We start from the raw sequence: 17,610 nt of genomic DNA, 5'->3' as shown, positions 1-17,610 counted from the left end.
GCTGCTCTCTACCCCTTCACTCACCCTTCCCTGGTGAAGAAGAATGACTTATGTGGTTGGGAAGTCTGGGAAGCATAAGAAATGTGCAAAGCTCAGCGCCTCCTCCTCATTCTGCTTCCTGGGAATGAGCCTGCTAAGGAGTGCAAGTTCTCTTTCACTTAGCCAGGGGAAGCCCTGCTCTGGATTGGTGAGGCCTGACAGGCACAGTGTAGACTATGTTGACAGCCAGCGCTCTCATCTGTCAAAGAGGGAGCCTTATTCTCCCCTTCAGCTTTTTCTGTAAAAGCTATTTTATTTTTACCTACATCTTTAGTTATTCTATTTCTCAGCTTGTTTAGAAGCTAGGCAGGCAAGAAGGGTATGCTTTTATTCAGGATCTCCTCAGTAATTTCAACTACCCCCAAGAAAACTGCTGTCACATCTCCACTGGCAGCCTAACTATAACATAAAAGAAATTTCTTGTCAGGGAATTCTCTTTTATCTAAATTCCTCATTCTAGAGTTTAATGCAATGTCTTCTTCCTCCTGTGGTGTGTAAAATAACCACAGTTTTGTATATATGTGCATGACTGTATTTGTGATATAAATTTGTGCAGACATACACAGTTAATATGCACAACCTACATCAAAATCTTAGAGGAGGCAATGTTCTATGTTTCCATATACTTAAAAACTTTTTACTTTCTATGTTAATGTCAACCATGTTACATTTTCCCAGTGGTTTCCAAACTTTAATCATTATCCCTGTACACATACGTATATTTTAGCATGATATCCTGCACACAGTAAACCCTCAATAAATATAGGTCAAAAGGGGATAAAAGGTTCCCTTAAACTATAACCTGAATGGCTCTGTTCTCTACTAAGAATAACTTTAGAAGTGTGAAAGAACAAAAGTCTTCAGTAATACAGGCAATACTACAAGAACCTTGAGCAACTTGAGTATAAATCTCTCATATGTCACACAAATGTTTAAGGGTCTAATTAATACCAAAGCTACCCCAGGCACATAGAAAATTGACATACTTGTGATTGCTGCAATGGCTCACAGTTCCCAACAAGAAGGAAATTGGGTATGACGGTTGAGCACTAAAGGTCCTGAACACTAAAGGTCTGGAGTCCGAAAGCAATGCATTTGAATTCTAGTTCCTGATTGTTGCACTCTTTGGCATCTTACAAATTCTAAAAATCAAGGCTCACAGAGGCTATCTGTAAAAATAAAGATAATATTGGGGATCAAATGAGGTGAAGTATACAAAGGACTTGGCCCATCTAATAACACTTTAATAAATGAAAAGTGAGCTGATGTTATCATCACCATCATCACCTCTAAGTAGAGCTATAGAAAAAGAAAGTCAGTTTCAGATTCCTTCCAAGTCCCAGTACCCCTCAGGCCTCTCTCCCCTATAATCCCACCCAGCCTGATGTGATACAGTTAGAAGGACCTTAAATTCCCCATCAACAGAAGGCCTACTATCCAATCTCACTGTAACAATCCATGCCCCATTACCCAATCTAATGGATTGGGATTCTCTCCCAAGAATTGACTGGTGATCTACTATAAAGAGGCAGTTCACACAGGCAATTTCTTTTCTCAGGTATAAATTCTCTGTATGCAACAATCTGGCCTTAAGAATAAAATCAAATAAGCATTTTCCAGATCAGCTAAAGAAGTAGCTCCAACAACAACATTTCCAAATCCAGAGCCAAGAGTAAGAGAATGACTTCCATCAGAAATGATGGGAGCCAGCTGCTCCAGGAAAGAGGCAAGCAGGGCGAAGAATGGCCATTAAAGAGGACGCCAAATGCCAAAGGGCTCAGCAAAGCTGTAAACACTTAAGGGGAAGGGGACACATCTTCTCCCAAAAGCAATTAAAAATTAATTGTGACACATGCTGAAATTCTGAACACAGTCAAATTCTTTTTTCCTCACTCATGCCCTCCAGGCTCTAATCACCACAAGGCCTACACCCTCTTTGGTGTGTCTTTTATTTTAATTGCAAATCTATTTTTCATAGTATGAGATTTTAATGAAGTTATCTGAAAATGAAAGGTGATGACTTTTTCATTCATTAAGAAAGAACAAATAGTTGTGTACTTAAATTCTTCTTGTTTTTTTAAATCTGGCTTTTTAATAAATATTTGTTGCAATTGCACAATGTTTATGTTCAAGAAAGTCATTTAGGAAAGAACAACACATTCTTTACTGTACTAGAACATGAACTCAGGTAAGAGAAGATATTTGAAAAGAAGAAAATGCATACTTTGAAGAAAAACATCCAAGTATTTTATTTGCTGCGTCTTAAAATGACCAAATAATCAGTAACGAAATAACAAAAATACTTTGTTTTTAAGTGAAGCCCAAATGCCAAAATTTTAACATTCCAACCTCAGTTTTTAAATAAGCACTTCTGCTTATTTCGCATCATTAGAAATTTTACAGACTCGAGAGCTATATTAGGCACTCTAAAAATTAATATTTCTTATACGTCTTTTTTGCTAGGTAAAACTTTGAAAGATTAATGTGGAGTATAGAATTTGAAGTTATGAAAATTAACATTTGTCTCCAAGACCAAAGGCTGGGAAAAATAAAATAAATAAAAAATATGGATAGTACTGTTAAAGGTTTTCACTGAAACTTTACTTGTGATAATTACATTTTCCAAATCTAAAATAGCCTGGCTCATACTTTTTGACACACGTACGAGAAACTGGGACATTCTACTAGGCCACTGAGCTAAAATCAAGTCATCAGCAGGGCTGCATTCCTTTTGGAAGCTCTAAGAGAGAATCTGTTTCCCTGCTTTTTCCAGCTTTTGGAGGCCACCAGCGTTGCCTGGCTTATGGTCCCTTTTCCTCCAATCTCAGAACCAGCAACAAGAGGACTAAGTTCTCCGGCTGCCACCTCTCTAGTTCTCTCTCTTTCACCTCCCTCTTCCATTGATAAAGACTCCTACACTGATAATCCAGGATAATCTCTCTATTTTAAGGTCATTTGATTGGCAACCTTAATTCCATCTGCAAACTTAATCCCCCTTTGGCATGTAACATAACATACGCGCAGGTTCCAAGGATCCAGGTGCAGACTTCTTTGGTGTGCCACTCTTCTGCCTATCACAGCTACCATTTCCCATCCAATGTGCTATTGCATTTGACGTATTACTATGTGATGATTTCCCTTCAGGTTAACCATCTCACATTCCAGTCACACTCCTTATAAATCAGGGGTAAAATACCCAATAGGAGCCCAATCAAAGTACTGCATCCCCTGAGCACGGTGAATGATTCAAGAATAAGCTTATGACTAAAGTCAAGTAGCCAATAAAATCTCTACCAGGAAATGTACTGGAGCTGTCAAAAAAGAGGTGTCTGTCATCTGGGGTGAAAGGTAGAATGACAGACTGAAGATGACAGCAACAGTCTTTGCCACAACTTGTGGGAGGTGTGCAGGGAGGTGAACCAATCCTACCCTAAAAGAGACATAAAGCAAATACAGAGAAAAAATGAGAAAGATATAAGGAAAAAGAGAATAAGGGAATAACAGAGAGAGAAAGAGAGAGATTCCATGACAATATTATTTAAACTCTAGATCCAACTATACCTGACTTTGAAACCTCATCAATTTTGTTTTTCTTAACCTGTGTGAACTGGGTTCCTGTCACTTGCATCCAAAGGAGTCATGACTTACACATGACTTCTTTTAGTAAAATGGAATGAAGGGAATCCCATCAAAATAAGGTGTAAAAAATAAAATTGTATCTGGTATACATAAAATGTAGTTGGTGAGGAATCCATATGGAATAACTGGCTTTGCATCCTTCCTTTCTCAACTCCCTCTCTCTACTGCTATATTACAATTAATTAAGCAATACTACACTGAGATACAAATATGAATACATGAAAACAGAACTCTCAAAGAGATGTCACATGGTGAGCTGACTGGCTGGAGAGTTTACAAGAAATTTATGGTGGTAGGCAGATCTATCTAAAATGTAGGGATTAGAATGAAGTGCCTCTCTTTGAGTAAAAGCTTTAAAAAAAAAAGAAACAGCACAAGTCAAAAACACACTAACAACAATAGCTATGACTCTATCTTATTTATAATGTACCAGCATTTTAGAACCTTATAAAGTAAATAGCAGTATTTTCATGAGACCATGGCAAAGTAATTTATAGATTCATTGCTATTCCCATTAAACTACCATTGACATTCTTCAAAGAATTTTTTAAAACTATTTTAAAATTCATATGGAACCAAAAAAGAGCTCGTATAGCCAAGATAGTCCTAAACAAAAAGAACAAAGCTGGAGGCATCACACTATTTGACTTACTCTACTACGCTATTTGACTTACTAAACTATACTACAAGGCAGTGATAACCAAAACAGCATGGTACTGATACAAAAACATACACACAGACCAGTAGAACAGAACAGAGAACTCAGAAACAACATTGCACATCTACAACCATATAATCTTTGACAAACCTGACAAAAACAAGCAATGGGAAAAGGATTCCTTATTTAATAAATGGTGCTGTGAGAACTGGATAGTCATATGCAGAAAATTGAAAATGAACCCTTTTCTTACACCTTATTTAAAAATTAACTCAAGATGGATTAAAGACTTAAATGTAAAACCCAAAACTATATTTAAAAAAAAAAACCTATAAAAACCCTAGAGAAAATGAGGCAGTACCATCCAGCACATAGGCACAGGCAAAGACTTTATGACAAAATCACCAAAAGCAATTTCAACAAAAGCAAAAATTCACAAATGGGATCTAATTAAACTAAAGAGCTTCTGTACAGCAAAAATATTCATTGTAGCACTGTTCATAATAGCAAAGAAATGCAATCAACCCAAATGTCCATCAATGATAGACTGGATAAAGAAAATGTGCTATATACACACCATGGAATACTATACAGCCATAAAAAGGAATGAGATCATGTCCTTTGCAGGAACATGAATGGAGCTGGAAGCCATTACCCTCAGCAAACTAACTCAGTAACAGAAAACCAAGCACCACATGATCTCACTCATAAGTGGGAGCTGAACAATAAGAACACATGGACACAGGGTGGGGAGTAACACATGCTGGGGCCCACTCGGGGGTGGGGTGGAGGGAGGGAGAGCATTAGGAAAAATAGCTAATGTATGCTGGGCTTAATACCTAGGTGTTCAGTTGACAGGTGCAGCAAACCACCATGACCCACATTTACCTTTGTAACAAACCTGCAGGTCCTGCACATGTACCTTGGAACTTAAAATTAAATTTTTTTAAAAAATGTATTATGCCTATGTTACACACAAGAAAGTAACACTTTGAGAGGTAAAGGTCACCAGCTAGAAAGTGGTGGAGTTAGGATTTTAAACTACACAGTCAACAGTGTAAGTGCTCCTGACCACTTGATAGAGGAAATATGAATATTAATAGGTCATCTCCTGGATATATCAATTTAGATTTTAGATTAAGAAATGGGGTCAGTGTAGTCCCAGCTACTCAGGAGGTTGAGGCAGGTAGATGACCTGAGCTAGAGAGGTCAAGGCTGCAGTGAGTCATGAATGCATCACACACTCCAGCTTCCCTGACAAAACGAGGCCCTGTCAAGAAAAAAAGAAAGAGAGAAAGAAAAAGAAAGGAAAAAAAGGGGGAGGGGAGGGGAGGGGAGGGAGGGAAAAGAGGGAGGAACGAACCTTATTGTTAAAGAGAAAGGTTTTTACATGTAAAGGAAAGAGAACTGGAACTCATGAATAATGCCATTGATCATTCTTTTTGTTTGCATATCTAATATAAAAATACACTTATTAAATATTAAGAAAAATTGTTGGAAATGTGATATAATATCTATGACCACAGTGTTTGAGGAATCATATATTTAATCCTATTCTACTTGCTACAAGTTTCCTAATAGCTATTTTTGTTTTTATCAATCACTTTAAGAGCAAGATATACTGTTTCATGCTGCTCACAATTTGCTCTAAATTCCATGAAGATTCATCATGCTGAATTTGTGGCAATCATTTTAATAAACAAGAGACTGACATTTACCGCAAAATTTCTCCCAGGGATTTACAGTTAGTCAGCAAATACATGTCAACTTCTTTGGAAAATTAGGATGGATAAATTGTATGCAGGAACAGGGGTTGCTATGCTAGGAAACTTCCCTTGCTTCACTATCCATTTTAAGGAACATACAACTCTCAGATTCTACTCTATGAGGTAGGTGAGTCTTCTCGTAGTACTAATAAAATTATAAAGACATTTGTATAATATAATTAGTCATATTTATTAGGTACTTGAGAGTTAGACAAATGATAAATTCACTGCATCTTTCAGAGTGTATAAACAAATGTTTAAAAAATACATTCAAATATCAAAAAGGACAGAATTAATTCTAAAGTGAAATTTTAAAAATCAATACTTTCCTTTGTTGCTAGTGGGAGTTCAGATCATACAGACTTGTTCAAAAGTCATTTTTCAAAATGTATCATGTTAATTTGTTTTTACTCAGTAACCAATTTCTGGGGCTCTCTCCTAAAGTAGTCACATGAAATGCAGGCAATGATATATGCATACACAACACTGTGCGACAATGTTCACTACCATGGGAAAATAAATACCATTAGGAAAATGATTATACAAATTAGGGTTTATTAGTATGATGAGATTAAAATGAAGTTCACAAGGAGCGTGTAATTATACGGAAAAATTGTACTAAAATACTAAACAAAACAAAAAGTTATACAAAAAATACAGTGTGTGTATTGAAAGAAGTCTGAATAAGAATATGCTAAATTATAATAGCAGTTTGCAAATTGGAATGATTTTGAAAAATCTGAAGAACGCAGAAAAATTAAAGAATATAATTACAGTAGGTACTTGTAAGACATCAACAATCTGGGAAAAACTGACAAAAAGAAAAATTCAACAACTTATAATAATAGAAGTAGTATAGTTTAGGAATAAAATTTGATCTTTATTACAGGAACACTAAAGAGACGATTCTCAAAATTCTGATAACAGCAATCTTCTTTAAGGAAGCATCGGAGTTCCACTGAAGTCATCATTGTCAATATAACCTTTCCAAGTCCAAGCACAATAACCCAACTCTGCATATCAAAACCACTCATGATTTTACCAGACAATTTGGAATGATCCCTAATGGATTTCCAAGGTAATCTGGGTTGGCTACTCAAAGCAAAGAATGCTTAAAGATCATCGTCCTGGAAGCAGAGGTGACCTTGAGGGTGTTTTAACAATTCTGAGCAATATTGTGATTATTTGGTACAACGACAAGGAAAAGCAGCAAAAGAATGAGTAAGAAATATTTTAGCTAAACAACAACAGTAAGTTCCTGGTGATAGATAGCATGTTGCATTTCATAAAATCTTCACCTAAAAAGCTTGAAGCAGTTAACATTAACCATAATTATGTTCAATGGAAGGATAATCAGTAAAGCCAACTCCATTATCTTTAGTTACAAGAGAGAGTAATGGCTTGAGTAGCTAAAATTCTAAATTTTACAAAGGATCCCCTTAAACCTCCTTCACCACACTTTCTAGTACTGCTGCTGGCTAACTGGATTGACAGATTTTAATCTTAGCTTATCTTTCCTGATGCCAGCAATGGGGCAAATGATCCCAAGTAGGCTGTAGTAGAAAAAAAAAATTAGTTGGTATTCTAAAACTGCACATAGAATTCGATTAAATTTACCCAATACATATTGAGCACAAACAGAACCATATTAAAAACTGATAGGCCTAGGTCCCTGTGCTTTGCAGGGTGGAAGAGGAGTCCCAAGAGGCTTTGATAACATTGAATAATTAATTGTATAGCCATTGTCACCATCTTCATTTTCTTATGGACCAATTAAGTCTGGTGAAAGGCACAAAACAAGAACATTCAAGGAAATTCAGAACACAGATAAACTTTAATATAATAATATACTGCTTGCTAGATCTATTCACTGAATAACAAATATTTGAGGATCCACAAGCTACCAAACACTTTTTTATGTACTGGAGATACAACTGGCATCAAAACAAAGTCTTTGCTCTCATGAGGGTTAATCTAGTGACAATGCATACTAGTCAACAACTAGGTAAGACTCACACTAAACTTTACAAACCAAAACCTGAAAATGGTGAAAAGTTATCTCTCAGTAAACTAGATATCTGAGAGAACATGATTAGCAACTTTATTTTTTTAAGATTGGGATGTAATGGAATTTGCAACTGGGGAACAGAAATAGGACAGATGCCCCAATTCCAAGAGGAATCAGGGGAGGGAAGATATGCCCAATTCCAAGTGGGGTCAGAAAAGGGAAGACAGCTTAACACTAAAGGATCACAATGCTTTTTCCTCAAATGATACTCAAGCCATCTCAGTGGTGGCTTATGAAACAAAAGGACTCAAAGAATTCTTTTTCAGATTTTCCAGTTTTTACAGAACAAAGATTATTTCCTAAGCCACGCATGTCCTTGAGCAAGCCTCCTTACCCAATTGGACCGGCTGGGACAGTTTCCCACAATTACCTCAGGCATCCTACCAAGGCCACACTCTGAGTCAGAAATGGAAGTGCTCCTTGATATGCCCTAGAAATATGTCAATGATCTCATGAAACATACTTACACATATATACAGAAACGTATTCAAAACGCTCAGATATATATGTATATATACATGAGTGTAGGTAGGTGGGGCATAGGTAGGTGGTTAGAGAGGCAGTTCCTATCTGGTTGATAAAGAGGCAAACAACTAGGTCAAGGTTCAAAACCTACTTACCCATTTTTTTCTAGGGTGAATCCTACTTTCCCACATACCAAGAAGGTATTTTTCCATCGGCAGAAGAGAGAAGGAAAGAGGCAATATCCTGTATGAAGCACTATATTGGTGGCATAACTTCACATATTCCAACCCGTCCCCATCACAAACTGCCTTCTCTCTTTACCTAAATAAAAGGCTTCCTCATCTTGAGGGTTGAAGCATGTAAGATATATTTTTGAAAATTGACCTTCTAAGCTAAATACTAAGAAGTACATACCCTGTGACTCTAGTCATAAAGAGCATGCAAAACTCACATAATTAATTTATCCTGTTAGAAGTCAGGAGAGTAGTCACCTTTCACAAGAGGAGAATGCTTAGCAGCTGGCATGAGGGATGTGCAGGGGTGCCAGTAATGTACAACTTATTGATCCAGCTGCTGGCTACACAGGAGCATTCACTTTGTGAAAAATCGGCAAAGTGCACTTATATGCACTCTCCTACATCTACATTACCTTTCAATAGGAAGTATTTTTTAAATTTAGTTTCCTAACAACTTGTGGTTGATTACTAATTTATATCTAACTCTTCCTGAGACATTAAATTATTTAGAAATTATTCAGAGCCATGGAATGTTTTTAAGCCAATTTGTTGAGCAATAAAAAATAAATAAATAAAATCTACAAACATTATTTGTCTTTCCTAATATATCTTTGATCAAATAACATGTCCCCAGGCAGTTATATAAAACTACCTCTAAATCAGTTAATAGGAAAAAAATGTTATGTGTTCAGGAGTGTATTTCACCAAATATCCAGGTTAGCAGTGCCTTTACACATGGGGACAGGGGAGTAAAACTAATTATTGTACATAAGATTTTCTTACATATGATACATAAACCAAAGTGAAGTGATAGTTATATTTTTGCTATCACAAGACCTGTGGGCCAAAATCTGTTTTTTTCAATCTGTTCTTCTCTTCATTCATCTTGAAAATGATAAATAAGAATGGTGATAACAAAAGAGAGAAATATGAAACAGAGGAATATAGGGACAAGTAAATCTTCAGCACTACGATCTAAGAGTATTCCATCTCCTCTTTTTCATACTGACTCGTCTCTCTCCTGCCAAATTTAAGCACACCTGTAGTACTTAAGCACACCTGTACTATTTAAGCACACCTTAGAAAGGGCTATCAAAGTAATTTACCTTAGCAAAACAACTGAACCAAACTTTGGTTCAATCCAGGGCTTCTTATATGAGCGCATCCTAATTCTATCTTAAAATTTAATCAAAGTTATATATTATACTTTATGAAACTTTTTGGTGGAATGGGTGCTCTTAACATCTTTTTAATTTGTATACTGAAAAGTCTGGATGTATAAGTAATCAAATGATTAAGTAATTAAAAATAAGACAAACTTTCTTCTCCCTACTTGTTTAAGAGTTCATTAAAAAAACTTCATTAAAAAGATAAGGATTGATGGCTGAATGCTATCAACTATAAATGACAAATATCTCTTCATAAACACTATTATTTACTGCAGTTATCAGTGCCTTTCCTCCCCATAGTTCTGCTCTTGCCATAGAGGTCTAAGCTTGGGAAAATATTAACAATGCTAAGCACTGATGCTTATAATCCCAATACTTTAGGAGGCGAAGGGGGCAGATCACCCAGGGTAGGGAGTTCGAAACCAAGCTGACCAACATAGAGAAACCTTGTCTTTCCTAAGAATACAAAAAATTAGCTGGGCATGGGGACACATGCCTGTAATCCCAGCTACTCAGGAGGCTGAGGCAGTAGAATTGCTTGAACCTGGAAGGCAGAGGTTGCTGTGAGCCGAGATCATGCCATTGATTGCACTCCAGCCTGCGCAACAAGAGTTAAACTCCATCTCAAAAATAAAAAATCAAAATAAAAAAGCACTGAGTAGGAAGGAGCATTTGGATATATGGTCATACATCACAAGCTACATACACACCTCTGGGCCTGGCTCTTGGGTTTCTTAGTTAACAAGAAATCCATCTTAGTTAACACTGTGGATCTCCACTGTGTGCTGTAATAGGTAGCTATGCAAACTCTCAAGCTTCATTTTCCTCATCTGTATCTCCACTTCATAGTGTGGCTGTGGGAATCAGTGGACATAATGTACATGAAACAATCAACACTGTGCCTGGCATTTAATAAACAGCCAATGACTTGTAGCTATGTTTGCAGCAGCAGTAATAAAAACTTTTCTCCTAAAAGAAGGCTTTACAATCTCACCTGACAAATACAGAATTTACAGAGACTAATACTCTGCCAAAAAGAAAAATTATCTTTCAAAGTAATCCAAGTAAAATGTGTATGAAAAGACTTTGAATGTAGTCTGGCTTCTTGCCAGATGACTTTCAGTCTCTGCATTCAGAACAAATACATTACTCTAAACAGCTTCAAGAAAGACCACAGACTTCTGAGTGACCTGTTACAAGTCACTGACATGCTTTGAATCTCAGTCTCCTCATCCATAAAGTGGGAGTAAGAATCTTCACAGCATCAGGTAGTATTGGGATTTTAGATATTAGCAAAAGGTCTAACATTATCTTTCACATAAGGGATAATTATTTTAAAGCAGATTGAATAACAGAAGTCATCAGAAGATTTACTCAAAGCAAGAAAGATTCTAAGAGAAAAATTTCCATCCTCTGTACTCATTGTTCTCTTCTATGAAGCATTCTTGCCTTCTGTTGTACTCAAATGTGCTCCTCCTAAAATGCTACAGAAGTTGATTTTATTTCTTTCATCTCCATATCATCTTCCAGCCTCTCCATCACCTTCCAACTGCATATCAGGGGCTTGTACAAAGACAGTAATAAATTGATGCTTGAAATGCCCAACTGCAGGAGAATGTTTACCTCACTATAATTTAGCCTGAGGGAAAGTGGGACCTTCCTCCAGAAAGAGGAAGAGAAGAACAGGAATGTTAGGAGACTACAAATTATTTTTTTTAACCACCAATGGGAAACATTTCAGAAACAATATTTTGCTTAGCTCACTTCACTCCCTTACTTTCAACTTAAGATAAGAGTGACATCTGAGAACAAAGCTTACCTATTTGCACCATTTCTTCGTTACCAGCCTGGAAAGGAGGGGGAAAGCAAGAAAAAGAAACAGTTACTGGGTTTCATCTTATCACCTTGTGAGTTTTATTTCTACCATTAATGCTTTCCAGGAGCTAACTAATCAGGAGATGCTAGAGACTGGGATTGGTGCCTAAAGGCTGCACCTTGGTTTGTAGAAGGTTCTCGTGACAGGAGCATGAGCCAATTTCATAACAATTTGGGGAAGGGAATTGTTTACCCCTTTTCATTTTAACACTTACGAAGCCAGCGAAAATAAATCCTGACACTCAATAATCTCTTGTGAAAACTCATACTGGATCTGGATTAGAAAAGACAGTCTATGAATTTAAACTGGCCAAAAGAAGCCTAACAGGGGGCCTGATTCATCAGATTTAAGGTCAGGACTCAACTAGACAATTCTCTACTTTTTACCCTAAGGTCGATCAGAACAGGCAGCCGGGAGAAGCCAGGAAAAGTAACAGAGAAATTCTGTACCCAAAGTCCCATCGGCCCAGTGCTGATATGATTTACTACAAACGGCTCCCCTGGCGGAGCCTTCTCAAGGACTCTTCTGAGAGCATCGGGCTTCACCTTGAGTCTCCAAAGGGTTGGAGGCAGGGCCGAAAAGAAACAGAGCTGCACTAAACTTAGCTTTAAAAAGAGGAGGAGTTGTGCAGAGGGGGAGGGGAGAAGGCGGCCGGCGCCGGTAGCCTCTGCCCAGGAAAACGCAGGGCAGGAAACATCTCCAGCCCCCCTCCCCAACTGTCAAACCCTAACCCCGCAGTAGTCCTCCCAGGACACGTGTCTACTGGATCTCTCCCTGTCCGGCTCAAGGACTTCCTGAAACCCCCGCCTCCGGCTGCACAAAAACACCGTGAGTCGGTTCGGACGAGAGAAAGCCCCGGGAACCCAACTCCCGAGGCAGCAGCCAGAGCGCTGGGATCCCAGACCCAGCGTCCAGAACTTCATTCAAGCGCCGAGACCGCCCTCCAGAAAGGGGAAGCCCAGATGGCGCGGCGAGGATGGGAACTGGCTGCGATTTGTCACCAGGAGTTGTTACGAATGTCGCAGACTGGTGAAGCCCTAGGTGTGACAAGCCTGGACTCCTGGAGTGGGAGTCACAGCCTCCCGTGCAACTCAACCCTCCACCCTTAAAAGCCTGCACGCTGCGCCCAGCCCTCAAAACACCGTTCCTGAACGCAAAAGATAACAGGGAAGGGAGGGAGGAGAAGGAGGAAAGAGAGGAGGGTAGAGAGGGGAGGAACTTTTCGGGAAAAGGTTGGGTTTGAGTTTTATATTGTTATTATTTTCCACTTACTTGTCCATCAGCTGAAGTCCTAACCACTACCAGAGCGGCTGCTATCAACCAAAGTGACAGGAGAACCATCACGAGTCGAGTTCACTTTCCAACTACTGGGCAAAGCAAATGCCCAGAGCAAACCCCCCCCAAAATAAGTTTCTTTAAGAAAAAAAAAAAAAAAAAAAAAGGAAAGGAAAAAATGCAAAATAGAAAAAAATGATCTTCTGTGCTTTGCTTCAATGAAAATGAAATTTGAGCTCTGAGACTGGCCCCCTCTGCTCTGCAGTTCTTTCCACTTCACCTTCTCACCCCAAACAGAGCGTGCAGGAGCGAGAAGGTGCTGCAGGCGGGCACGGGCTGCGCCCGGGAGAGGGGGAAGGGACGAGGGGCTTTCCAACTATCACTGCCCAAAGCAGCTTTTCCGAGGCTTTTCGAGCACCATTGGTCCCTAAGGTTAGCGCGGAGAATGCTTGGATTCCCCGGAGCACAGCAGGGGGAAGTATTAGCGAAAGAGACGAGCTAGCGGGAGCGGGAGAAAGAGGCAGGGAGAGGGCGACTCCGCCGCACACGCAGAGGTGGGGGCGGGAGGAGCGAAGGGGAGGAGGAGGAGGCAGGCGGAGGAGGTGGGAGGAGTGGGCCGCTCGCAGGCTCCTGTTGCTCGCAGCGCGGCAGTCTGCTGGCTGCCGGCGACCCGCGGGGCGCTAATAAGGCGGCCGGAGCTCCCAGGACGGCCCCTCCCGCCGTGGCGCCCACGTCACGCGGGGCCCGAACCCGCGCCCCTCGCACCGGGTCAGGATTGGAGACCGCTCCGGGGTTTGTGTGGCCCGTGCTCGACCTCCCACCCTGGAGCCTCTCCTTCTCCGCCTAGGGCGAGAGGAGGGGAGGGTCCAGGGGCGCCACGGGTCCAGACTGGCGGGACGCGCAGTTGAGTTAATTATAGGAAGGGGGAGGGTCCTAGGGCTGGTCCTGGGCTGTAGGAAATTCACCTCCTCCAGCCTCCACTGTTCTCCCAGCCAGGGAATTCTCCCCGAAGAGAAGCCCTGGAACCTCCAGATCTTAACCACTCGGTGATCTCCCCTCCAGGCACCAGTCACCCCCACGTTTTGGGAGTGGGTGTCCTTCTCTAAGCTCTTGTTTAGGCTTTATTCATTTATATTAGTTTTAAAAGATACCGCGTCCCTTCCTTGACTCACCCGGATGCTTCGGTTTATCACTCGAGTGCACAGGCCTCAGGGACTCTTCCTCACACCCAGATTAAGTTATCAAATGATATCTGCCCACTGTGGCCTAGCGCTTCCTTAGAGGAAATGACACCAACCTGAGAGTTTGCTGGAATCCTAGCCCAGGCCCACCTCCCAAGCGTAGACACCTGTGGGTGCTTTCCAGAAAGCAGGCAGGAGGAAAAGGAAATAGTTCCAACCTCCACTGACCCGTCCACTAGCCAGGAGTGAGTAGGCACAAATTTAGATATGAACTTCAAGACTTCAGCTGGACAGAGTCTTGAAGTAGGCCTCTCTACAATAAAACGAGCTAGTGTTTATCTTGCTATGAAATGCTTGGATAAGTCATAGTTCCTGTTCTTTTTTAAAAGCAATGTGAGTTTGGAGGGTTTCCTATAACTTCGATTCATTATTTATTCCTAGAGAGGTACAGTGATAGTTGTGCCTTTAACTTAAGCATCGAAAGATTTGGTGTTCACTTACGTTTTATCTGCTAAGTCTTCTCAAACTCATATTGAGGACATTTACATACACAGATGAGGAATTAGATAACTAATTGGCCCCACCTGGTAAAGCAGGGTATTGGGTCATTTACTAATTAATTGGAATTAGAATTACACCCCAGCACTGAAATATCTCTATCTTACTTTTTATTTCAATTAAAACCTGTAGCATTTTTGTAACCTGTCATTGACTAGCTATCCAGGAGTGATTAGCTAAATTTTACACCAGGTTTTTCTATTCATTAAAAAGAAATGACCCTAAGCATTCCATACATTAAAAATTTGTCAATTTACACTGACAAGTAAAAGAATACTGGAGATGCACATCAGGAGATCTAGGTTCCAGACCCAGCTAACAGCTGTCTGACCTTGGCAAGTCAGACTAAACATCTATTTTGGTCTCTCCCCTATGAGATATTTGAGATCTAAAATCCTCTGATTTTAGGTAATAACAAATAATGTATTTAACCATGGTGTTACAGTAGGCCCTTTTGTGTTAATTTGACAACATTCAGACATTAGTTATCACCTAACTCCTGGCACAGCAAGCAATTCAAGTGACTTTCAGGAAAGTAGTGGCTTCAGACGTTTTTGGCCATGACCACAGAGAGAAATGCACATTGCATAGCGAGCCAGTAAAAATTTCATGATTCAGTACTTACCTGTACTGCATGTAACAACCTTGATATTTTTCTTGCCATTCTTTCCTCCCCACCCCAATTGCAGATGAGGACTTAATTGATTTCACAACCCAATAAGTCATGACTCTCACTTTGACAAAGATCAACTTAAGAGCATACAGTAAGGCTTTTTTTTTTTTTTTTTTTCATTCTAAATGAGTTCTAATTAATAGGGTTCTCCCAATATATTCTAAGGCATAGTTTCCCAAAGTATTTCCTGGAATATTAAACATTTTACCAGGAAAAGGAAAATTCTCTGATAGTCAACTAAATTTATGAAATACTTAGATGAAGGAAATAAAACAGATCTCCTTCTTTCAGACTTCAGGGGGCCTATTAAACCAAAAAAAAAATGTGAGTCTTCAAGGGAGAGATGTAGCACAATTTGATCTCCTTTGACCATAGAATTCTTTTTTCTCATGTTTTATCCTCTGTGGAACCCACATAGGGAAATGCCATTACAAAGCTCAACTATTAAAGCAAAATGAACTTCGAGTTAGATAGGCTGGATTCTCATAAGGATTCAGCTTCAGTTTTCTCAACTATAAAATTGGTTTCATAATACTACTTTTGCAAATTCTTCATGAAAATAAACATGATCTTACATGTCAACTCTAGCACATTGTCTAGAACGTGTAAGGGCTTCAGGGTAATTTTTTAAATAAAACTGATGGCATAGGTACAGATGGCTCATTGGTAATGAAACATGGCAAGGCCTAAAGAAAACAGGAAAATGTTAACGCTGAAACGTGATTGACTTTTAATTTTACCAGAGAGGATGTTAGGAGTCAGAGACAGAGTCACTGAGTTCCTTTCAAAAACTGACCCCTACCAGACTGCCTCATGTCAAATCCCTTTGGCTCAGGCTACAGTGTTGTTTTCAACACACCCTCAAGTTCACATTCTCACTCATAGTGATTGATTTCTTAGTCCATAGCACCCTTTCTCTTCCTGTCCACATGGCAAAGAGCATCATATTACAGGAGGTGCTAATAGGAGCTCCACAAAAGTACTACACCAATGCTTGTACTGTGTTTTCTTTCAAAATATATTTTAAGCATATAAATAATTTCAAATGTAGCCATATATATTTAGTCTCCCTAATGGAAAATCATCTCTTTTAAAATAAGTTTCTTGAAATCAGTTGATATATTGACATTTTAACCTGTGTACCCTCATATGGGCAGCAATTAAGTAAGCAGAGAGTTGTGGGAGCTTTTCTGTTGAAGTCTGACTGGTTAATGTCATAATTTGATGACATTCTGATACCCAATATTTATTGTGTATTAAAGCAATGAATAAAATTTTTGTCATTTCTTACAGCAAAGCATTCATTTAAAATTCATTTATTAGTTTTTTTTTTCTTTTTTGGTTTTTCCTTTTGGTTGTTTATCTTTCCCATACTCTTACTATAACTAATAATCTTCTGTCGATATTTATTAGATACATTACAATTTTTACATTTACAATTTTTAATTTCTTCCCATGATCAAATAAATTTGAGAGTTCTGCAGTCAACTTTGTTCAAAGTATAAGTATAAAACTTTACTGCATCATAGGTGGCTAGGTTTATATCCACCTCCTTCTTTAAATTGCAGTTTCCTTGAAGGTCTTAATCTTTGTTTTGTTTACTTTCTATCACCAATATCTCACACAATTTCTATCATACAAAAGTTGCACAGTACTTTACTGCACCTTGAACATCTCCAGGCAAAATTGTGTCATTTTATTCGTGTCTGCTGATGAGCTTTATTCCTCATCTTAGGATTCTTGACACCTAGAACTAGCTTAAAGGAATATTAGAGTAGGTACACGGGACTCACCACTATAGGACAGTGAAAGCTGGGCCTAAGTCAATCTTTTCCACTCCCACATCCTATATCCTCATAGAGCACAGCTCCAGGACATGCAAACTGAGAAAACAGAGTTGAGAGCAGCATGTACAGAATTATTTTGTTGCTCACTGAAAGCAAGAGTCATCCTCAGTCTCTTCCTCTCACACAGCACCCTCCCATTTTATATAATATTGATTTCTTT

General features: G+C 39.1%; 1 protein-coding gene across 6 annotated transcripts in view; it reads right to left on the bottom strand.

Moving 5' to 3' along the window:
* The window catches only part of ADAMTS3 (ADAM metallopeptidase with thrombospondin type 1 motif 3), a 295,119-nt gene extending 281,249 nt beyond the window's left edge, over nt 1–13,870 (bottom strand). For all 6 annotated transcript variants that reach the window (XM_037728897.1, XM_037728899.1, XM_037728900.1 and 3 more), the window contains exons 1-2: nt 13,189–13,870; nt 11,860–11,887 (exon numbers count right to left, since the gene is read on the bottom strand). In XM_037728897.1, the coding sequence (XP_037584825.1) occupies nt 11,860–11,887; nt 13,189–13,257 (97 nt within the window). In that variant the 5' untranslated portion in view covers nt 13,258–13,870. The remainder of the gene's footprint in view (nt 1–11,859; nt 11,888–13,188) is intronic.
* Between the last annotated feature and the right edge of the window lie 3,740 nt (nt 13,871–17,610).

Source organism: Cebus imitator, unplaced genomic scaffold, assembly GCF_001604975.1.
Source record: "Cebus imitator isolate Cc_AM_T3 unplaced genomic scaffold, Cebus_imitator-1.0 Scaffold283, whole genome shotgun sequence".
Lineage (NCBI taxonomy): Eukaryota > Metazoa > Chordata > Mammalia > Primates > Cebidae > Cebus > Cebus imitator.
Note: the sequence above shows the minus strand (reverse complement) of the source record. Positions and strands in the feature narration are given on the sequence as shown.